Raw genomic sequence first — 23,314 nt, 5'->3', positions numbered from 1 at the left:
GCGGGGGAGGGGCACGGCGGGGCGGCGGCGGCGGCGGCGGCGGCGGCGGCGGCATGGCCGAGGCGGCGGCGGCGGGGGAGGCGGCGGCGCCGCGGGTGGGCGCGTGGCTGCCGGTGCTGGTGGAGCAGATGGTGAACGACACGCTGGTGGTGACGCTGAGCTGCGGGGAGCGCCGCTTCACCGGCGTGCTGCTCGACTGCACCAAGAAGTACGGCGGGCGGGGCGGCGGGGGTCGGGGGGGGGGACCGGGACCGGGGTGGGGGGGGGGGAGCGCGGAGCGGGGGCTGTCCCGGGGTCGCAGCCCCCGGTGCTCGCCCTTTGTTCGCCCGGCCCGGCGGGAACAAAGCGTCCCGGGGGCCGCAGCCAGGCCCGGCGGCGCCGGGGCCCGCGGCCGGTGCGGAGCGGAGCGGAGCGATGCGGGAGGCCGCGGGCCGTGCCCGGCGGCAGCAGCCCGGCCGCTGTGGTCATCCCCCTCGGTGCCCCCCCCCCCCCCAGGCCCCGCAGCGCTGCCGTGTGGGTCGGCCACCACCGGTGACCCCGGCGGGATCTGGGAGCGTATCCCCTCCGGTTCCCCCCCTCCTGCCGTGACAGCAGCAGGCCCCCGGGGTCCCCACGGCTGCGTGGGCGAGGCGGTGAGGGGCGCTTCTCCCAGAGAGGTGCAGGGAGGGCTCGGCCTGGCGGAAGGACGGGGATATTTCAAAGCAATGGGAACTTCTGGAGCATCCTCAGACGCGCCCGTGGCAGGCTCTGGTTGGGGGCCGGCCCTGCTGTCCCACGCGGGCGCTGGGCGGCTTTGCCCTGCGCCGTGGGAGAGCTGAGGCGAGGGGCTTGGTGTCTGGCGGCTTAGTAAATGAATTGTCAGGTTAGTGCTGGGTAGGAGGAACAGCCAGCTTCACCTCCGTAATTCTTAAAAGATGCGTGGAGCATGGCTTCTGAACTTAATTTTCATGGTTTGTTTAGTTTCACGTGGCTCTCCCAGAAAATTGGAGCCAGATTCTCAAAAGTATTCAGGCATCTAGCTCTATTAGGGGGTCTGTAAGCCCTGCTTGGTGTCTAGTTCCAGCCAAACCCGTGAGCAGTAGGCATCTCCTCCATCAGTTCAAAAAGCCAGCTGGTTCTATCTTTTCACATTCCAGTCATCTTCCTTCCTGACAACTTGCACTTTTTTTTGCCTCGTTTTTTTTTTTTCTCCACTAACCTTTCTCCATGACTTTTTTTTTTTTTTTTTTTTTTTCCCTTCTTGCTCCTTATGGATCCAGGAGTTGCCCAGGCGGGTGTTTCCCCGGGCTTTAAGCCTCTCCCCAGGCCTGTCGCTGGCAGCGCGGGTCTCTGCTGGGGTGGGAGGGGAGCAGACAGCCGACGGGGGCTCATCTCTGAGGGCTGGTGCCGGTTCCGCTGCCGTCCCACCGCCCAGGAGAGCCGCGGCAGTGGGGGTGCCGAGCAGCGTCCTCCTTTCTGACTTGAAGTGGAATGGAGAGGGCAGAAAGAAGGGGCTTTGTTGATGTGTTTTACCTCATGAGTGGGATAGCTGCCCCCACCTCCTCCCACCCACCCCAGTAATTATCATCTCTTAACGATCAGACATTGTGGCCAAAGGTGAGCCTTTGGGTGGGCCCACCTGCCCCTCCCGAGGTTACACAGGGATGGGATTGCTGCTCCCTCTCCTCACCTTAAAAGAAGTGAAAATCTTTGCGAGGGCCAGTTTCACAGCCTGTTGGTACAGTAGTGCTGCCTCGGGGAGAGAAATGGGAGGAAAAGCAGTCCAGCTTGGCACTGCACTCTGATCATCACTTTAGGGCCGCGCTGGGGCAGGAGCACATCCCACCTCTCTCCAGGAGCCTCCGGTAGAGATCTTCCCCGCTTCCACGGGTCTCTTGCAGCACTGGGAGGAGACCCTCTCCCCGGGGGGTGGGAGGTCTCCCCGCTTCAGGTGTTTTACCAAAGCTGAATACAGAGCAAGGGCTGGGGCCGCGTCCCGTCCGTGGTGGCCCCGATGGGCATGGGGAGCCCGTGACGTGGGGTGGCCAGCACGGGGCTGGAGAGCCACGGCCTCTGGCTGCGCCTGGTCAACAGGTCGTGTGTGAGGCGAGTGCCTGGCGCCCGGGGGGACCTCAGTGACTTCAGGTGGGTGTGAGGAATAGGCTGGAAGCTCCTTCTCCGCTGCAGCAACCGTGAATTTGGGATGTGGAGGGAGGAAGAGATCTCGCTCATCACGCTATCAGCAGAACATGGGAGTTGATGAAGCTCGAGAGGTGTCCCAAAGGCAGTAGGAATTTGCCAGCTTGGGGCTCAACTCTGAAGGCTCCAAACCGGAGACGTGGCAGAGGCATTGCCCCGCGCGCTCCCCGCTGCCCTGCCGATGCTGCGGTGTCTCCCGCTGGCCTCTGCCCCGCGCAGGGGCCGCCGGGGGCTCTGCCAGTGCCCCCCGGGCAGTGCCACCCCCCCGGGCAGGGGGCTGCGCAGGCAGGACGGGGGGCGACCAGAGCAGGTTGTTCTACCAGTACGAAAACAGGGGAGAACCCCAAAAGAGAGGGAAAGCCAGTGTGGTGGCTCTTTGGCTTTCTTTTGTGTTTTAAACTGGTTTTAGCGTTACACAGAGGATGAATCTGTTTTATTTCTCCTCGAGTGTAGCGAGCGGTGTGGGGAGCTGAGCAGGAGGCTGGCCTGCGACCCCGAGAGCCCGGGCAGCCAGGAGATCCCCTGATCCCTCTCTGTCCAGGTCCCGCCGCCGGACACCCGTTATTTTGGCCACAAAGAAGCAGGCGCAGGTTTGAACCCAAAACCGCCTGCCCAGGTTTGCTGGGGCTTGGCCCGCAGGCTGTTTGCGTGGGGAGCGGGAGTGGCTGGGGACAGGAGCCTGCCTGCCGCGCCCCCCCCCCCCCCCCTGCCTGATCCCCCCCCGACCTGCCTGCCCCCCCCCCCCCCCCGACCTGCCTGCTGCCCCCCCTTCCCCGGCCTGCCTGCCCCCCCCTGCCTGCCGCGCCCCCCTGCCTGCAGCCCTCCCTGCAGCTCTCCCCTCCCTGCCGCCCCCCCCGCCTGCAGCCCTGCCTGCAGCTCCCCCCCCCCCGCCTGCAGCTCCCCCCCCCCCGCCTGCAGCTCCCCCCCCCGCCTGCAGCCCTGCCTGCAGCTCCCCCCCCCGCCTGCAGCCCTGCCTGCAGCTCCCCCCCCGCCTGCAGCCCTGCCTGCAGCTCCCCCCCCGCCTGCAGCCCTGCCTGCAGCTCCCCCCCCCCGCCTGCAGCCCTGCCTGCAGCTCCCCCCCCCCGCCTGCAGCCCTGCCTGCAGCTCCCCCCCCCGCCTGCAGCCCTGCCTGCAGCTCCCCCCCCCCCGCCTGCAGCCCTGCCTGCAGCTCCCCCCCCCGCCTGCAGCCCTGCCTGCAGCTCCCCCCCCCCCCGCCTGCAGCCCTGCCTGCAGCTCCCCCCCCCCCGCCTGCAGCCCTGCCTGCAGCTCCCCCCCCCCGCCTGCAGCCCTGCCTGCAGCTCCCCCCCCCCCGCCTGCAGCCCTGCCTGCAGCTCCCCCCCCCGCCTGCAGCCCTGCCTGCAGCTCCCCCCCCCGCCTGCAGCCCTGCCTGCAGCTCCCCCCCCCCGCCTGCAGCTCCCCCCCCCGCCTGCAGCTCCCCCCCCCCCGCCTGCAGCTCCCCCCCCCCGCCTGCAGCCCTGCCTGCAGCTCCCCCCCGCCTGCAGCTCCCCCCCCGCCTGCAGCCTTCCCCTGCAGCCCTGCCTTCTCTGCTGCGTGCTGGTGTGCGTGCCTGCCTCCAGCCTGCCTTCTCCCCTGTGCCTTTGGGAACAGTGGGATGTAGTTAAAAATGCATGCCTGACTTCCAATAGCTGTGGAATTATTTGAAGAAAAAATGGCTATTGGCTTCCTACAGGCATCCTTTTTTGACCTCAGCCTAGATTGTGCATGCAGCAAGCACCAGTACTCGTTATCGTGTGACTGGCAATTATTTTGTTCTAATAAATTCACTCTTACAGACAGTAAGCTACATAGCATCCATGCTCATGAGATTTAAATGCATTTTGACTGCAGTTAAGGTGTTTTTTGATAACAAAACTTGGCAATTTTCTTGCAACTGGACTTATATTTAGTTGTTTTTAAATTATGCATGAGTATAAATTGGAGGATAATGTTTCCTGTTTCAAGCAGAGGTTGGGTGAGGGTAACTCAGCCCTTTTGGCTACATCTGCTCCAGAAGCGGGGATTGTGAACAGGGTGAAATCACATTCTGCGATGTCTCCTGGTGCTTGTAGTACCTGCACGTGCACTCACACCCCTCACCCACAAACTCAGGCACCTTCGTTCTCAGTTGAATGAGTTTTGATATGCAGAATCAGTAGTGACAGTAAGCAGGTTGAAGAAATACATCAGTGACATCCACAGTTGTGCAAAAAAGTGTGGGGGATGTAGGGAGAGCTGGTGAAACTGATATTTGTGCTTGTGGCAAAAAGTGAGCTGCTCCTGGAAAGCGAAGTGTGTCAGATGAAGCGTCTCTTGTTCCGCAGTGGGTGGAAAGACACCGGAGCTAAATCCTCTTACCAGGAGCTGTGCCTGCGCGGAGGGCGGCTTCGTGCCGGCCGAGGGGGAGCACGGGGGGCTGCGGGCACAGCAGCCGGCTAGCGGGCTCCAGGGGTAGCATTGAATCGCTTTTAGTTGGTCTTCCCACGGCTGCAGGAGCCGGGGGGAGCTCTGTCTGTCAGCGTATCCCCACTGGTAGCGTGGAGGGTTAGAGAAACCGAAAGCAGCTTTGGGCGATGGCGGTTGTTCGCTCGTGCCCAACGGGCAGTGCTGGTGCCCGGCGACGCGGTGCCGAGAGCTGTCTGTGCTCTCCTCCTTCCCCCCATGCCCGAGGTAGCTGTAGGGCCGGGCTGCCTATAGTTTCTTGGGGAGGCGGGCAGCATGGCAGGACCCCCCTTACCTGCCCAGAGCTGGCGTGGTGGGCAGCCTGGGAAAGAGACGATTCCGCAGCAAAACCGCTTCCTTAGCCTTTGGAGATGCTTCCAGGATGAAGGAGAAGAGCTAGAGGCCCCTGGGGAGCAAGTGCGTCCATCACCCCTGCTGAGGGTCCCCGGGGCAGGGATGCTCGTGAGCGCTGGCAGGGAGAGGGGGGAGCCTGCGAGCTGTTGCCGTGCCCGCCCTGTGCCGGGGGGGTCCCGAGCCCGGGACTGGCTGCTCACCTGGGAATTGCCAGCACCCCGTGCTGCGGCTGCACAGCTGGGTGCTGGGGGGGGTGCGGGAGGCAGCGGTGGGCCCCCAGCGCCAGCACAGCAGCAGTCCTGCCGCAGCAGGATTTGTCCCTGCCTGACCGTGGCCCCCCCCCCCCCGACAGAGCCGCTGCCATCGAAAATGAACCCTAAGCTGCTTTGTTGTTCAACATGGCAGTTCGTGTAATCCCTCAGAGAAGGCAGGGGGGTGTATTTTCTCTCAGACCGCTGCTGCCGCCGCCACATCTTTTGGCTGAAGAGCTGCTGAACTGGTGCCCTGGCACGGGGTGACGATTGATTCTGGGTGAGGAGTCCCTGCTGCGGGGGGGCCCTCCTTGATCGGCTTTTTTTCCCTTGTGTTTTTGTCTAAAATGTCTAAAATGGCAGGACCCCAGCCTAAACGGCGTCTGGTTTACACGGCTTAAGTGCCACTGCGCTTCCCGGAGGCGCCTGTCGTGAGCTGCAGGCACCGGTACCCGAGCACAGCCACGCTCCTTTGTGCTCTGCGGGAGCCCAGCCCTGCGGCAAGGTGGGCACCATGCGCTAATACAGTAACTTTGGAGGCGTGAGTGGTGGTGTGAAGTTAACCTCGCAGTGCTCTGCCTCTGCCAGGCGCGAAGCCGCGCCGGCTGCTCGGGGAGGACGCGGGTTGGGTGGACCTGCCTGCTCGGAGCCGGGCGGCGGCGAGCCCACGGGGTCCGGGCTTGCCCGCAGGAGCGGAGGGAGCTGGGCTTGTGTCCAGGTGAGGGGCAGACCTGTATGGTTTTCTGGTGTGACCAGATTATACAATCCCGGCGCATAAAATAACTCAAATTTATAGCCAGAGCTTTGGAGATGCTGCCACTTTCAGTTGTTTTATGGAGGACGCTGACATCTTTGTTTGGCTGTACAAACTGTACTTGCTTTCTTGGTTGTCATTTGAAAGACACCTACATTCTCGGTTGTCACTGTTTAAAAAAAAAAACTCTTAGAACAAAAACATTTTGTTCCAAATGATGTGGTTTCAAGAGCTTAATCCTCTTGACTTGCTAGCATTTGAACTAGGAGCTTCCCAGTTAAACTAAACTGTCATCTAAACAGTTCTTGCACTCTGAATAGTGGGAAAGGGCTTTTCGGAGCCCAGGTAACTCTTTGTTTTAGGGAAGAGCAGTGTCTTGGTACCAGAATCAGAGTAATTCCTGCTTGCTTAGTTGACGCAAGCTTTATTTTTAAACTTGGTGGGAGTCTTCATGGAAACCAGGTGAGAGAGAGAGGCGGTCTGTGGTTGTCTGAGACAAGGAGCACGGCGGCAGCGGGTTAGGGCCGCGTTCAATGGGATCCACGTTCCCCCTGCTCCCAGAGCCCTGCGCTCTCGGGTCTCTGCTCTCGGGGGGGTTCCTGCCCTTCGCTGCTTTCTGCCCGTGCTCCTGGGCAGGAGCCTCCTGGCGAGGGGACGGGACGTTTCCAGGGTCCTTCCCGCAGCGGAGCGGTGCGAGCCGGGGCGGGGGGAGGCTCCTCTCCATCGGCCACCCTGCGGCAGGGGCTCCGTGCCTCCCTTGGGAAGGGGGGTGTGACTGAGCGTGGGTGCTTTCAGCTTCTGTGCGGTGCGCTGCTGTCTGACAGCTGCCGGCAGCCTCCTCTCTCTAACGCCACCAAGAAGCTCCCGGCTCGGTGGTGGGTGGAAGGCGAGCGGTGGCTAGCGAGGAGGGGAATGGGGAAGGGCAGCATCCTCAGCTCAAACCAGCGTTGGGTCTGTAAATGTTCTCCTCTCTTTGTGGCTCCTTCGTGGCTCACCTGTGCAGCATTTTGTTATTACTGAAAAAGCTGAAACGCTTCACTGGTGGTGCACTTTCTGCAGAAGTATCTCTGGAAAGGCAGGACAGCGAGCATTGCCCAGTCTGAGTCAGTGTTTCAGGGCAAATATTTGTCCAAGTGCTGTGTTAGCATAATATTTCTAATGTCAGGCCAAGGGCATAAATTCTGGTGCAGAAACCCAGAAACATGAGTCGCAGTTGTGAGCTTCAGTGTGTCAGAGGATTTGCTTTTGCCACTATCTGTGCAAGATATTGTATCCAGGCTTTGGTAGCCTGTAATGAGACTTGGCATTGAACAGCAGTTATCATCATTGTAAACCTTGCTATTCAGAGGTAGTAGTAGTATAGTTCCTGTTTTAACAAATAATGTCCTATATGGAGAGACCAGGGGCAGAGGAGCAGAGCTGTGCACTGGTGGACCCGTGGCTGGAAAGTGGGGGCTGCCCATCCAAGTCGAGATACTCCGATTTTTAAGGAGAAGCTGAAAAATCAGCTGTGCAAGTACAGCGTGAAGGGAAGTTTAATAGCTCCCAGAAGGCCTGCATAATCTGTATCACAGCACTCCTCGTGGCTTTACCAGCTTGCTGATAAACTAAACTGCTTTGCCTGATAAAATTCAAAACTTATTAGAGCAAAACTTTGTGCAAAGAGTTCATGGAATAGAGATTTTGATCTCCGTGCCTTTTTCTGGCAGAGGAGTAGGACACCTTTCCTAAATTCTGGAATGCTGTTATTTTTTTCAGCGGCAGAATTGGCTGCCTTGTCGTAAAAGTTGAGGGAAGACGTTGTGTTCTTAGTATGTTGAGGTTGTGGGGAAGGTGGTGGGTTTTTTGGTTGGTTGGTTTCATGTTTTTTTTTTGTTTGTTTTTAAAAGGAACCGGCGTGTTTGTTTTGCACGGTCTCCCCAGAGAAGCACCTTCCAAACATCCTCACTCTTTGTCTCTTTCTCTCCCTGCCCTCTCGCCCCGTTTTAGGTCCGGATTGTTTTGCCTCCCGTCCTCCTTCCCCAAGCCCGAGGACCCCCCTGCCGACGCTTGCGCCAACGGAGTTGCTGACGGCAGAGATGCTGCGCAGGGCAGGACGGAGCCGCAGCCCGCTGCCGCCAGGCCTCCCAAAGGGAGCGGCGATGAGCCGGTACCCCCGCTCCTGCCTCCCCCGCCGCCTGGCAGCCTTCCTCCCTACCCCCCCTACTTCGAGGGGGCTCCCTTTCCCCGTCCGCTCTGGCTACGGCACACGTACAACCAGTGGGTTCCCCAGCCGCCGCCACGGACTATAAAGAGGACGAGGCGGCGCTTGTCGCGGAATAGAGACCCGGGAAGGCTTATCATGAGCACCATCAGGCTACGGCCAAGGCAGGTGCTGTGTGAGAAGTGCAAAAACACGCTGAACCCCGAGGACGCGAACACAGCTAGGCAGAACGCTAAGACCAGGAGGAAGCTGAGCATTCAGGACAAGGAGCAGAAGAAGCACAGTGACTCCGACTACGTGGAGAAAAGGAACAAAAGAGAGAAGAGAGAGGATGACAAGTTCTCTGGGGAACTCGTGCATCGAACACCGGTGATAAAAATATCCTACAGTACTCCGCAAGGGAAAGGCGAAGTTGTAAAAATCCCTTCCCGGGTTCACGGCTCAGTCAAACCGTTTTGTCCGGAGCGAGTATTGCAGAATGGAGGGGAGGACCAAGAGGAGACCAGAGACTCTGAACGGTGTCGAGAAACCAAATGTTTAATGGACAAGTCAGCAGGCAGCCAGCTCGCCTCCATTCCAAAACTGAAGCTGACGCGGCCGGTGCATTCCAGCGCGGACGTCCCACCCCCAAAGATACGGCTGAAGCCCCATCGCATAAATGATGGTCAGAGTGTTTCAATTTATAAGGCGGAACTTATTGATGAAATAAATGTCCTTCAGAACAGCAGGGAGTCCAATCCTGGCGCGTTTTACAATGATGAATCCACAGACAGAAATTTAGCCGAGATGTCTTCAGGGAGTTCAGGTGAAGATGATGACTTTAAAAGATTTCCCCAGGGTAAAGATGGACACGATAACTTGGCTTTCCTTATGAATTATCGTAAAAGAAAAGCAGATTCTTCTAGTTTATCGGTGTGTAGTAATGACAGTCTAGACGAATCCAAGTCTTCTAGTTCAGAAGTAACATCACCAGAAATGTGTGACTTTTTGCCTGGTGATGATGCATCCGTCTCTTCATCTTCAAAAGATGAACGTAAAATTGTGCCGCCACTAACAGTTAGACTGCATACCCAAAGCGTGTCTAAATGCGTCACAGAAGATGGAAGAACTGTTTCAGTGGGGGATATTGTTTGGGGTAAAATTCATGGTTTTCCATGGTGGCCAGCACGTGTTCTTGACATAAACCTCAGCCAGAAGGAAAACGGGGAACCTTCGTGGCGAGAAGCTAAAGTGTCATGGTTTGGTTCTCCAACGACTTCATTCTTATCTGTTTCAAAACTCTCTCCTTTCTCTGAATTTTTCAAACTGAGATTTAATCGCAAGAAGAAAGGGATGTATCGGAAAGCTATCACAGAAGCTGCAAAGGCAGTAGAGCATCTGACTCCAGAAATAAGAGATCTCTTAACACAGTTTGAGACATAATTTTGCCTCCAGTATCAGGTGAGTGCTCGCGGGGCTAATGCTTCCCATGAAAAACCTCCTTGTTTTTTAAGCTACATTCCGCTCTGTGTTTGCTCTTGTTTCTCCATAAAAACTGAGGTTGGCAAATGTTAAACTGAAATGCATCGCTGTTAGCTGGTGGTGGTCTTTTCAGAGGTGATAAGGAACCTTCAGTTCCAAACCTTTGGGGGGACCATGGGAATTGGAGCCCCTACTCCCAGAGGGGAGTAGAAAGCAGCTGACATCATGAGGAAGCAAGCATCGCTTGTGCAAAGAGCTAATGAAATCGTAGTCGTGTATTAGTGCCGCTTATAGCTAGGATGTGGCGAGGACTGAGGATACTCCGTTTGCGTCAAAACTGATCCGGGGTGGCTGGAGGGCTAAATAGCTCCTAGACTTCAAGTTTCTTTGAAACATCTTTTGGTTCAAAGAACTAAAACTCTTCTTGAAACTGAGATTGCACATATCATATCTAGGTACTGATGCCCAGCAGTTGCCCGTAACAGTTAAGGGCCCTTGGAGGCCCTTTGCTCCCTGCAGTTTCTCTGACCCCTCTGATACGGATTTCTTATGAAGGTGTTTTCTTTATGACTCTTCAATCTGGTTGTACCAAAACTGGCTTTAACCGGGGAACAATAGCTCAATATTTCTCGTAGCGCTTGAGGTTTGGCCTGTGTCTGAAATGTCAGTGCGTTGCTGGGGAATGGCCTGGATCATCAAATTAAATTCTTTTGCGCTTCACCTGAAGCCTCTTTGAGGACAGAGGGGTGGGACGTGAGGTGGGAACATAAACGTGGGAGCTGATTCTTTGTAATGCTGCCGCATTTTGCTTTTCCTGGTTGCAAGCATGGAGGGGGATGGGAGTCCCCTTCTCATCAGTCTAAACTTTGCCCAGGATGAAAATTCGGTACATAAAAATACAGGATGTGGTGTGACTGGGAATAGAAATATCATCAGTTATGTCAGTTGATGCTGCCTACTACACTGCCCTCAGTGAAGTCCATGGGAAAAATCCAGCACCTTGAGTAAGAACTAGAACCGTTCCACAACCTTCCAGTCGTCACTATCTAGACAGCACCTCAACTGTGATAGTGTTAAACAAGAGAGGCATTAGCTTTTTGACCAAAAAACATAACTAATCATTATGAAGAGTCTTCTTGTCAGAGGTCTTGCTTTATACAGTGTGGTTCATTATGCTGTTCCCTAAATTTTTCTGCTCTTTTTCATGCTAGAAAGGACTGTGTGTGCGCAAGCCGATACTCCTGCTGTAGACTGTTTTTCTCTTGTCTATGCAGTGGGACTGCAATGGTCACTCCTCATGTAGTCCTGGGGGAAAAGATCTGTTTGTTTGTTTGTTTTGTTGTTTGTATTCTCTGTCATGATGGGACTTCACCACTTGCTTGAGTGTGGTGGAGTTCCTTTGCTTGAGGTATTATTCCATCTCAGCAAGCCTGGCTGGAGTAAATAATCAGAGCGTGTATGACTGGACACTCGAGCAAGTAAAAATGTACAACTGCAGCAGCAGCATTTAAATGTCATCCTCGATCTTGCCCCTTCAAATGCTGCTTAACTCTGGCTAAAGGCTTTGTTATATCAAGACTGTTTGGGTTGGACCCAAATTCCTATTAGCTAGATCTGGGGTATAAATAAACTTGACGCCCAGAATACGCCATCCTCACCAGCGAAAGCATCACGGTGAAAATCCATCGCTCCTGTACGAACAGTCTCTATTTAAAGGAGCTGCAAAGCTTCATCCCCGTCCTGAACTGTCTTCGCGGTGCCTGTACGTCCCATTTGGGACAGCTGTGGCAGAAGAGATGCTGTCGCCAGTGCCGGCCGCTGTCTCTGCGGCTGGGAGCTCTGGTGCCGGGCAGGGGAAGGGGCAGGGTGAAGAGGCGCCTGATGCTTCGGATCAGTCGTGCTGGGCAGGCCAGGAGGGGTAGGAAAGCCTGTGGCCGAGAGGAGCTCCAAGCCCAGACCTGGAAGTCGAAGCGGGAGGGTGTTTGCCCGGTCAGGCTAGCCGAAGGAAGAGGCTGCCCGGTCTCCCCAGGCAGAGCAGCGCGGCTGGGGCGCCCCTGGTAGCGGCTGGCCAAGAGGTGCGGGGTGGCAGGCTGCGGGGCAAGGCCCCCGAGAGGGAAAAGCAGCACTTGTTCTGGGGGAGACGTGGGTTACTGCAGGCGCAGGGGGGACCCGAGCTGCAGGTGCGGAGCAGAAGGGGTGGAGCAGGTCTGTAAAGCGGGGGGAAGGAAGGACGTGGTGAGAGCGAGCGCCTGGGGTAGACCAGACCCTTCCTTCCCTCCGTCCTCTTCGGCCAGACCCCTGCGTGTTTGTGTGGGTATATAGATACATTATCAAACACACGGCATCATTTCATCGTTCTCCTCGCGCTGGCGTTCCGCAGGTGGTTCTCTGCCCTGCGCGGGTCAGAGGTGAGCTGCCAGCACCGTCTGCCTGTCTGGAGGTGGCAGGAGCTTGGGTAAACAACTGCAGTTGCTCAAAACCAGAAAAGCAGAACAAAACAACTTCCCATGTGTTACATTTACTTAGATCCCTGATTAGACCAGCATGTGTAGTGTTCTGGTACATCACTTACAAAACAACTCATTATTTCGGAGACTCGCCCTGTACTTAATTCTCTCCGTTCAGGAGGATTGAATTTTATTGCTTCCCTTGAATTTCCCTGAGGTAGAACTGAAATGTTTCCATCAGTTGCTCATCGACTGTTCTTTCCTGAAGGGTATAACTTAAGGTTTCACTAACGCTAGCGATTCCCGAGGCCTAGGACCACACTGGCGCTTGAGCTCCGGTTAAATATCTAAAAGCTCTGAGGCCTTTTCAGGACAGTGCAGCCTTATTTCTGGTGGTTTCCAAGAGCAGGCGCCGGGCTGGTAACATCGCACATCGCCACCGTAAAATCTGTCGCGCTGCGACTTCACCGCAGCTGCACGAGGGCTCGAAGGAGGGTCCGGGGGTGCCTTGGGCGGCAGCAATTCGCTGGCGCCGCTTGTGCTAACCCCGGGCACGGCAGAAGTTTGGGGCTGTTGACACTTTCTGTTGTGAAACTTTCTGTCTTCTGGCACGTGATGCTCTTCTGCAAAGCATGGAGGGTAATTACTGGGAAAAATGTCCAAACAGTTCAGGTAACTTGTGAATGCATATAAAACTGGAAGCAATTGGATTTTTTTTTTTTTTTAAATTTGGTTCGGGTTGGAAAAGCTGGTGTGATCACTTTGTTTTTATTATTTCATCCTTATATTTTTTTTTTTCCCAAAGAAAATCCTTTATTAAAACCCTGTCATTAACTGATTAGTTAAACAAGGTTTCCTGAAAAACAACAGGCAGCCCAGCAACCCGTAGAAGTCACATTTGCAAGACGCTCGTGGTTTAGAGCGGTGCCGGGGGAGAAGAGCCTGCTCAGCACCTTCTCGTGGCGCTTCCTCACGCGCAGAGATGCCTGTGCCCCGCCCGGGTGCTCGGTGAGTTTTTCTTACCTGCTTTCAAAGCCCCAGACACCGGCCCACCTCCGCTCGTCAGGCTTTTGTGACTTTTAGGCCTGTGTTGGTGGCAGAAGGCGGCTGCGAGCGGAGCCCAGGCTCGGGTAGTGCCGGGGTAAGGGGCAGCGTCCCGTCCCCGCGCAGCCTGCCCGGCCGGGCCCCCGCGCCGTGGCCGCAGCCCCGTCCCGCGGGGGGGGAGCCGGGGTGCAGCCTGAGCCCTGGCTGCCCCCAGCCCAAAGCAGGGGGACGGCGGTTGCCCCGTGCCCGGGGCGAAGGCCGGCTGCCTTCCTCTAACAGAACGCCCGGCCGGGGCAGCTCTGCTGCTTCCAGAGCTGTTCGGGGCGGTCGGGAAATCTCCTGCAGCATGCCGAGCGCGTGGCTCGGCAGCGGCTGCTCCGAGAGCCGCACCTGCAGGCTTTGGCCCTCCAGCCCCGGCTTTTTTTTTCTCGGGAATAAGAAAATCTCCTGTGCTTTTGCGTTTCGCTTTCTGCTCGCGTCCGCGATAGCATCGCCTTCAGGCTTGCAGCTGCATAAACTGCAGATTCCTTCAGCCGAGCGACTGCTGGTCCGTTGCCTTTCGGAGGGCAGCGCCCCGGCTCGTCCCTGGTTTTAGAGCAGCAGGTTTGCCGGGGTGCCCGGGGCGCGGCCGCCGCAGAGCTGTGGTGGAAGGGCGGGCGGTGCGGCGGGAGGGCACGCTCCTGGGCTGGCGGGGACCCCCCCCGGGCATGGGGGCCGTGGGGCTGGGGCGCAGGAGGGGAGGGGAGCCGTGGTCCCCAGGGCCACCCCGTCCCTGCGCCAGGGGATGCGCGGCGGGATCGGGGATGTGCAGGGGGTAGCGTAGCCCTGCCCGCGCCGGTACAGGGCCCCGCGCACATCCTGCAGTGCCCGCTCTCCTCCTGCTCCTGGGACAGAGCTCCCAGCCCTGCCCACAGCCCTGTCCTGCAGTGCCGCTTTTTATAAAAACTGCCTGTAGGTTTCATATACGTCTCTGCGTGAAACAACTTTACAGTATGTTCATTTGCTTTTTCAGTCAGGAAAATCCTTTATTCTTCCTCCCTCTCGTTATCCCCTCTACCCCCCGAGCTGTGGCTGTGGTGGAACCATTAAACTTGAAAACACTGGCTTTTGAAGGTTTTCATTTTACTGCTATTAGCTTAATAGACCCTTAGTATCAGTACATTTAGCCATTCATCACAAAAGCACACTGCTACTATGTGCAGCAAAATCAAAGCTTATTGCATACTTGCTATATATAGTAAGCTCTAACGTAAAATTTGGAACACTGGGTTATGACTTCACCTTCAAAGATGTTCAGGGCTTTGTATGTGCATGTAGCCAGTACTGCTTGCCAGCAGTTTATGAAGCAACATAAATCACTCTTCTTTTTCCTTTTACCTCTTCTCTTCTGCTCTACCAGTGGCACAAAAGGGTTATATAACTTTATATAAGCTGTGGTGATTGCTGCGATAGCTAAACTTTTAAAAACACCTGCCTGGTTACGGGAAATATTTCAGCCCAGAAGATGAATGCCTGAGATTTTTCTTGGCGTGGTTTCTAGGTGGTTCAGTCAACTAAAACCAAGCATCCAACTTAATTACTGTTTCTCAGCCTTCCTCCAAACAGCTTGGAGTCAGCGTCTCTGCATATTAATGCAAAGTAGAAAAACAAGTCTAAAATAGACTGCACTGCATATTTGTGTGCCCCAGCGCTGGATGTCTGGGGCTGCACGTCTGGTGGCACCCTGCTGATTGCCCTCTTCCCGAAAGCACTGGCACCTTTGGCTTGTGGCCGCCGCGCCGGCTGTTGGAGACCGGGATCTGTGCTGCTTCCCCCTGGTGCTGCCGTCGGTTGCCCCTCTTCCCCCCCGCTCGCTGCTCCCGGGTGTGCTTTTTGGAAATGCCAGCCGGCCATACATTGTGCTATTTCTAACTGCACACGAGCTGCGCGGATGCCCGAGAATGCGATCTGCTTACGTGAGCTGTAACTTCAGCTGCCGAGGCGACCGAAGGGCTCAACAACTCCCTCGGAAGCCCAGCCAGCTGCGCCCGGGAGCGGGGGGTCCCCAGCCCCACCTGGAGCTCCCGGCGTCTCCCGGCTGTGCTGGCCGAGCCTGGGTGGGCGCCCCGCCGCGGTGTCACCCCAGCCGGGCACGGGGCTGGGGGCTCGGGGCCGGGGGGTGCTTCCAGGGGAGCGTGCCGGGGCTGGGGGCCAGGCAGAGCAGCCCCAGCTCCCACCCAGCGCGGGGCAGGCGGGCTGCACCGGGAGCCCGGGAACTTGCTGCTTGGAAAACGGCGACGAACCGCGTGGAAGCGAAATTTCCGTAGCCTTTCCTGAATTGCACTTATTTAGGCGCTTCGTTTGTAAACTCGGGTGGTGGAAAGGGTCTGGCCCTGTCCACGGCGGGTTGGGCAGAGGGCCGGTGGCTGCCCTGCGGTTTGCGGTGCTGCTCGGCCGAAGGGGAAAGCCCTTCTGGGGGGACCCCCCGTGCCCCTTGGCAAGGCTCACAAGTTCATCCAACTTCTGGCATTTGCAAAGCACTAAGCGCCTCCAAGTTGCACGTACAGAGGGGCTACCTTGGGCCAAGCAGGAACGGGGCGTTTTTGGAAGGTTGGGATAGCTCTGTGTAGAGGAGGGTGCGCGTTACGCTGATGGAGAGGAGCAAACAGGATCCTCGTGCAGTAGCTGTGCAGTTAATGCGGCTGCTTGGCTCGGGAGGCCTGCTGACATGACGGGGTGACACCAAGAGTTCCCATTTTAATGCTTAGGTGTGAAAGGGAGGATTTTTTGAACCCAAAAATTGATGTGAAGACTCGTTGGAAAGCTTGCAAACTGTTGTTTTTCAACCTTGATACGTGTGTTGTTTTTTCCGTGAGTACCCGTCACTGCCACCGGGATCAAGGTGAATGGGGAGTGTGTGGGCTGAGTGACAAACTGAACTTCTGCTTAACGAAAGACTTAAGGAAGCTGCTTGCCTGTATCCTGCGAACTAGACGGGGATGAGCTGGTGCCTGTTTAATTTATTTTATATCTGCTTGATGCATCTGTTTTTGCAATCTGTGTACCCTTACGGAATACGTGGGCTTTGCATTAGCTGTTTGATGAGCTCTCGTGCCCCCCCCCGAGATCACCTACATCTGAAACAGCCTTCTCGTGTCCGGCAGCGACGACAGAGACGGGGCTTAATACCTCGACCTGGGCCGTGCTTGTGCTCTTCACACCAGCAGTCCCTGCACCCCAGCTCACCGGCTCTCCAGTCAGTCGGAAAGTGTGTGTCTCTCTGGAAGGGAGGAGCAGGGCATCCTTTTAATGAGGCTTTTTTCCATTGAGTTGATTAATTTCTATAAGAGTGAATGCTTTTAGCTGTCGTACCAGTTCCTGTTTGATCTGCGTTACATCCTTGCTGTTGTAGGGTCAGACTGACTTGTTTTCTTTATAAAGCCTATTTCCTGTGTGCTCTCTGCAGTTGAAGAAATGAATTGTAGCAAAATTGCTGGTTTAACTTCCCTTACGAAAGACGACCCGCTCCATTTTGATTCAAGCCAAGCCAATAGCTTGAGCCTTTTCTTCACGCAGAAAGTGGCCCTTTCGAAGAGCAGAGAACTGATTGAGGATTTTTCGGGCAGGTGCCCGGATGGTAGAGGTTAATATTGGAGAATGCAGCTGCCAGCCTGTTCAGGTCAGCTGGATCCTGATGCCTTGGGAGGTGGAGACAGTTCCAAAACCCGCTCCGGCAGGTCGGGCCGGGGGTGCTGGCTACAATCCGGTCACCCCTACGCCCCCAGCCCTGTCCCCCCGAGGAAGCCCTGGGGAGGAAGGGCTTTCCCGGGCCGCTGCCAGCAGCAGCCTCTCTGCCCTTCCGCTGGCACCTCGGGCTGCTCAGCCGGGCGGGTGCTGCGGGACCCCTCCCTGCGCCCCAGCCCCGCTCCTCCGGGGCTCCCCCGAGGCTGGGGGAAGAGTGGCTTGGTGATGCTCCATTACAGCCTGCTGTTAATTGCGCTATGCTTAGCAAACGCTCCTCAAAATAAGCTTCCTTGGGCGGAGAAAATGAGCGGGCTTCTTGCTGCCACTGCTTCCCACCCTGCCGGGACGCGCGGGGTAGCCGGGGCGAGCGGCGGCAGCGGGTTTCAGCGCGCCGGGGGCTTCCCAGAGAAACCGCCCGACGGAGACGGGGCCCACCCGCCGGCTCGGGCTCTGGGGCTGCGAGCGGCGGCGCGGGCCCGGGCGCAGGGGGACCCCCCTCGGCCCCCCAGCCAGCCCCCACGGAGGCGGGAGGGGTGCTGGGGTGTCCGGCGCTCGTCCCGCCCGACGGGTCGAGGCGCATCGATGCGCTCGGGATGCAGGAGCCTCGGAAGACGAATCGGTTTGCTGCGCTCTGCTGCAGCGGTTAAATCTGAGTTTGTGAATGGCTTGCTTTGATCCAAAACTTCATTTTTTTTGTATGATGAATAAGCACTTGGCTTCGGGAGAGCTTCCTTGGCTTTCCTTTCAACATGCAGCTTAGCACACAGGCTGCTAGGTCATGCCGTTGTCCTGAGTCAGTCGGTCTGTTATGTATTCATTACTCATACGTGTAGCAAGGCTGCAGCAGCCTCCAGAACGCGGTACTGAAGCTGCTTCTCCATCTTGACAATTCCTTTGCTGGAACAGAAGTCTCTCGAGTTTTCCAGCGGCGAGCTGAGAGCGTGTGAGCGACCGCTGCTGTGTTGCTCCCCTTGAGCGCGCGTTGCAAACTCCGGGGTCGGCTCAGGGGGTTTTGCCTAAAGCAGGCGCTGAGCTCTCGCGGGGGTGGCTGCTGTCCCCCCCCCCCCCCCCCCCGGCCTGGGGTGCGGAGCGGGGTGGCTCCGGGCCGGGGACCAGCGCCCGCGGGCACGCGGAGCGGAGCAGGGTGCTGAGGTCCCCGCGTTTCAGGACGCGGAGCATCGGGTGTTTTAAAGCACTTTTGCCGTTTTGCCCTAGAACCGCCTTCCCGCTCCCGGAGGAGGGGGCCCCCCCTCTTTGCCCCCAGGTAAGCTCGGCGAGCAGCCGCGGTTCGGCCGCGTCCCTGGGCCTGCGGCGGGGCAGCGGCTGCCCGTGCTCGGGCAGGAGCCTTCACTCGGAGGTTGGCTGGCTTCGTGCTTCTGTTGTGATGCTTCCTTCCTCCCGGGGTGAAAATTGCAAACAATAAAAGTGGCCTGAGGGCTTGCTGTTAGCTCCGCCACAAAGGAATGCATTTTGTTTTCCTGTTTAGACCAAATATTCTCAGTCTGTAATCTATCTCTAAAGGGTCAGCTTTTTGCAGGGATATTCTGCCAAGTCCATGGACCTCACTACGGCTTTGGTGGGTATAGGATAAGAAGCCTGCACGTGAGTTTGTTGTGTGCTCTTAAAATCTCACCATTCATCAGAAGGCAGATTAATAGATTCTCCTGCAAGATTAAGAATAAATTTATACTCGGTCGACTATAGGTAGTAGAGCCTAGTTGTGAGACATCCCAGTTTCTTGGGAGCGGGATGGTTCTGCTAAATGCTGAAGGAGTTTATGAAGCCTGCTTGCAGTCTTTCCCTGGAATACAGGTTTTAGGGCAGGTGCTCGTGGTGTGTTGAATCAGCTCTTTGAAGTCTCAGTTGCACAGACAATACTGAGCATCGTTCTGGATGCCGAGTCTGGGCCAATCAGTGTCGCTTTTGGTTCCCTGCCCGCAGAAAAGGTGCTGCTGTGTTTTCAGCAGCGTTGGAAACGTGATCATCTTCCTGTGTGTGGTGTTGGTGTTCTTGGTTTCTTGTGCTCTGTATTTGTAAGTCGCAAACCTCAGCTGTGAGGGGGTTGTAAAGGTCTTTGATGTTCTGCTTTGTGGCATTAATCCTGTTTGTCAGGAGCACTGATTGGAGCCTGTTGCTCTGCTGCAGGCGCGTTGGTTGATCTGGGTGGACGTGTCTCAGCGCTGGCCAGGCTGTTGCGCTGGCTCAAACCGGGCTGCGTTTGAAGCGTGGTGCGGTGATGCCTTTCCAGGTGGAAAGTGTAAGTGTAGACCTCCACGCCAGTTTTTTTTTTTTTTTCATTCGCTTCTGTCCCGCTGAGTTGTTCCGCGTGTGCTCTCATTTCTTCGCTTGATCTCGAAGACAAACGGGCCCTCCCTTCGAACTCTCTCCAGGCTTCCAGCCCGTAACCCGCCGCGCAGGCCCCGCGCGAGTGCCTCTTGCTGGCAGGGGCACCGATGGGGGCTTCCACCCTCGGCGGGGCTGCGCCTCGAGGGGCCCGTCCCTCTGCGGTCGGTGCGGCTCTCCGAGCGGGTCACCCGCCCTTAGTCCCGGTGGGTCTGGCGAGGAGGGCGGGTGCCCGTGGGGGGTGCAGCCGCCGTCGCGGGGCGGCGTGGGAGGGGGGCCCGGGGGGCGGGGGGGGGGTCCGGGGGGCGGCGGGGTGTCCTCCAGGGCCTGGCTGCTCCAGCTCGCCGTTAACGCGCGGCTGAGTGGCGGCGGGCACTCGGAAAAGCTCCCGTACGGCGGGCTCTCAGGGGGAAAATAATCCTATTTTATAGATTGTGCTTGGGAAGTGGAGGCAGATGTTCTTCACGTGGTTCCCTCTGTAGGGACTCGCGGCAGATTAACCTGCAGTAACCCACCCTGAGCAGGGACTTAAAAGTCTTTAAGCCAGAGTCTGAAGATTTATTATCGTCCCTGAAGTTCGTATCATGTCTACCTTGGAGAAAATTCCCACTCTTACCTTGGGTTTGTTAACTTGACGAGCTTCTTCCAAAGCTGTAGCTGCTGCTGGTTCTGCCTGCCGGGCCAGCCGGGAGCAGGAGAATTCCTGGCTATATTTAGAGGAAACCCAGAGGGTACGCCTCGCCGATAATGCCGGTCCTGTTCTGTGCCATGCCGCCTGCAGTAACCTCTCCCTCTTTCACTTTCTTCAAGGTAACAGAAGATAAGAGCACAGCTGTTCTTCTAGAGGGTCACGAAGTCTGTAAACATCCTGACATGCTCCCCGGGAGAGTCTGGAGGTTGCCGTGTGCGTGGCAGGAGGGGTTTCTTCGGCAGGTCGCACTGCTTTTCATCTGGGACAGGTGACGGGCACCGGGACTCGGCGTTAGGTGGCTCTTCTGGAGTGAGGCTGGCAGGAAAGTCTTAAGGATATCTTACCCTAGAACGAGAATTCGGCAAGTCACACGGCAGTGAACTAGGAGAACAGCAAAAACCACAACTCGGAATGTATTTATTACTTAAAAGTTAGCTATTCTTGATAAAATCCAAAAATTTATTGCTGCTGCTTATTTTACTTACAGATTTCACACACTTGTTAATTTTAAAGCTACCAGACTTTTACTCAATACTGTACTCTGAGAAATGTAATTGGAGCAGGACATGCAATAGAATGAAATCATTGTAGTGTCTTAAGTACAACGGACTCACTTTTGTGTCTATTAAAACTTGGAAAATGTGCAACACAAAGCTGTGTGGCTGTCATTGCGCGTGCTGAAGCTTGTTCGTGGCGTTTACTGCAGAGCTGAGCGAGTCGGTGTTTCCAGGTACGGGAGGGGGTCTGTGTACCAGGGGGGTGCTGCCCTGCGGAGCGGGCGGCGCAGCCGTGGCCTGGTGGCTCCCGCTGGGGCATGAGCTGCTGCTCTGGATGAGCTTTTGCCTTCACACCTAGTCGCCGAGTGTAATTTAAGGCCCCTTGAACACGTGTTGTTGGATAGAAAGGATCTTCATCTGTACACATGACCGGAAACGATTAGCAGTCTTTAAAAAAAAAGAAAACAAACAGCTTACAGCTTTTGTTCTAAATTTAGAGTACAAATGGCTTACAAATTAAAGTGACGTCCTATGAACAAGCTTTTGAAACTATATCGATTATTTTTTTTTTTGTTTTGCATTAGTCTAGCTTTCCCTTGGGTTCCCTCAGTCTAGAAACATTAATTTGTGGTTAATCTGTTGCTTCTGATGCTGGAGAAAACAGTTCAGAGTTGTCCCTGCTAGGTAGAACGTTGTCTGTGTGTAGAAGATTGCCTTCAAGCTACAGGATTGTTGCACAGATTCTGCTTCCTGTTTGTTCTTAATCTCTTGCAGCAAACACTGACGAACTATTGTTGAATTAGAAGAACGAGCAGATCGGAAAACATACAGGCTCGTGTTTTCCTGGTTCATGCTGGTTCACACTGTGGTCTTTCGAATGTCAGCAAGAGAGGTCAGAGCTTCCCTTTTCTGTTTAACAACAACAAAGTTGAACAAGAAGAGTTCAACACCAGAAAAAGCTTTCTGCTGAGTCTCAGTAAGAGCATACAATGAGTCAAATACATCTCCCTTAAAACAGTTGGAAGGCTGCGGTATTAAACATGCACACTAAAACGCAGTGCTGAAATAGGACATCTGTCTCCCAAGACCGATTTTGGCCACCTCTGCAAACAAATCAATAAGCTTCCTGTTTTCCAAAAATAAGTGTAAAAAGGACAGCAGTATATGGCAGAGGAATGCGTTCCTGCACCCTGTGTGAAGCCTTTATGAAGCAGTTGTTTACCTGGGCATCCGCTTTGCCCGTCCCCGAAGCAGAGTGCACGGCTGGCAAAGGTGCTCTTGTGCAGTGAGTGCTCCCACTCATGGAGAAAACAGTTCTACCTTTCTTAGCCCCTCTCCGTCCGTCTTCAGGAGTTTCTTGGTGGGTTTGTTTTTTGGTTTTGTGTTTGTTTTTTTTTTTTTCTAGCATCTTCTCGAGCTAGGCCTTGGGATAGCTGATGACTGCGTGAGGTAGTTTTTGCGTTTTCTGCTCATACAGTTCTTTATTGGACAAAATCCCTGCCAAAAAGCGTTGCCAAGCTTTTTGGCTGTAGCATTGCAGCAGTTAGCCGAGGGGAGTTACAAGCAGCCTTCTGTTCATTTAAAAAATAAAATTACAAAAAAAAAGGCAAACCAAAAATAACGAGGCTCCCACCCCCTCCCTGGGCAGGCTGGCCGATGCTGCCCGGGCCCCGCGGGCAGGCAGGAGGGTGCTGAGGACCAGGCGCTCAGCCCCCGCGGGGCGAGAGGGCAGGCGATGCCGCTGATGCGCTCGGGGCTGGGGGCGGCGAGCCCCACAGTCCCGCACCCATCCCTGAGGCTGGATGTGGTCCCCGGGACGGAGCTGTTGGGGGGGGGATGGCCGAGAGCTTTTTCCCAGGGGGGCTGGGGGGGGGTTGGCCCCGCAGTAGAAGCCCCCGGTGCGCATACCTGTGCTCCGCCAGACGTTGGGCCGTACCTTCTGCTTCTGCCCGCGTAGCCGCCGTCATCTCGCGTCCCCCCGGGGCGGCGGCGGTGCTGCTGCTGGGACCCCCCCGAGGGACCCCCCGGCCCTCCCCTTGCTGCTTGCTGTGTCCCCCCCCCCCGTGCCCCCGGTCCCAGCTCCTGCCGAGCGTGTGACGTTCCCGACCCCGCTGGGCCCTCAGACCACCGGCGAGGGGCTGCTGCCCCCCGCGTGCGCCGGCGCGGAGGCGAAGGGCCGGAGGCCGGTGTACCCCGCGGCGGGGCTGGCGGGGCTGGGGAGGGACCCTCGGAGGGGACGGGAAGGCTGCACGGGCTGGGAGCCCTGGGGTGGCCCGTGGCCCGACGCGCGTGTCCGTGGCAGCGCCGGCGGAACGGCTGGGGCCGTGGCGTGGAGGCTGAGCGCTGCAGGTGAGTCACCGGATTTTCTGCCGCCTCACTGAGAACCGCTACGGAGAGTTTCAGCAAAAACGTGGTGACGGAGTAAAACCGTGCTGAGGAGGCACGTGAGCGGGTTGGACGCCGGGGTCCTTCTCTGACGCGGTGCCGGCGGTGGGTTTAACTACCACTCTGAAGCAGTATCCCACCAAAAAGCACAACTTCGGATCTGCCTGTGGGAGCTGAAGAAGCCGGCTCACTTCACTTCAGTGAAAAGGTGATTCCTTGGTTTTGGCAAGGCTTAAAGCAAAATCCGTGTAGCAAATTGCTTTTTTTGCCTCAGCCATTACGCAGATAAATGAAAATAGTTTCTCAGCAAATGCAAAAGCATAAACCAAGAGCACACCGATGTTTCATTTCTTAACTAATTTTAAAAAGCTAATGGAGAATTTCCCAAATGTCATTTTTAATAACGTGAAGTTTGAAAGGCTTACTTTAGTCTTTTATTCTGTCAGAGGAAAAGCTCTGTTGGGTTAAAACCTAAACAGCGAAGTTCAGGAATAGCAAGTGGTCTTCAGTATTCTCTGTAATGGGCTCAGTGCTGCCCATCGAA

At 56.2% G+C, this 23,314-nt stretch overlaps 1 protein-coding gene across 1 annotated transcript; it reads left to right on the top strand.

Moving 5' to 3' along the window:
• Positions 1 to 20: 20 nt before the first annotated feature.
• PWWP2B (PWWP domain containing 2B) lies at positions 21 to 20,541 on the top strand. The gene is made up of 3 exons (XM_042790254.1): positions 21 to 208; positions 7,966 to 9,619; positions 20,008 to 20,541. Exons 1-2 carry the CDS (start codon positions 54 to 56, stop codon positions 9,599 to 9,601), a joined length of 1,791 nt encoding a protein of 596 aa, XP_042646188.1. The 5' UTR covers positions 21 to 53; the 3' UTR covers positions 9,602 to 9,619; positions 20,008 to 20,541.
• The last annotated feature ends 2,773 nt before the right edge of the window (positions 20,542 to 23,314 follow it).

This window comes from Tyto alba, unplaced genomic scaffold (assembly GCF_018691265.1).
Source record: "Tyto alba isolate M040663 unplaced genomic scaffold, T.alba_DEE_v4.0 Super-Scaffold_1, whole genome shotgun sequence".
Taxonomy (NCBI): Eukaryota; Metazoa; Chordata; class Aves; order Strigiformes; family Tytonidae; genus Tyto; species Tyto alba.
The sequence above is the reverse complement of the archived record's forward strand: the minus strand, read 5'-3'. Positions and strand labels throughout refer to the sequence as shown.

What these genes read in the sequence shown, in the direction of transcription:
- PWWP2B (XM_042790254.1), top strand. Translation starts at nt 54, where the DNA reads ATGGCCGAGGCGGCGGCGGCGGGGGAGGCGGCGGCGCCGCGGGTGGGC. An exon ending in CTGCTCGACTGCACCAAGAA is followed by an intron (nt 209 to 7,965) that starts GTACGGCGGGCG and finishes GCCCCGTTTTAG; the next exon opens with GTCCGGATTGTTTTGCCTCC.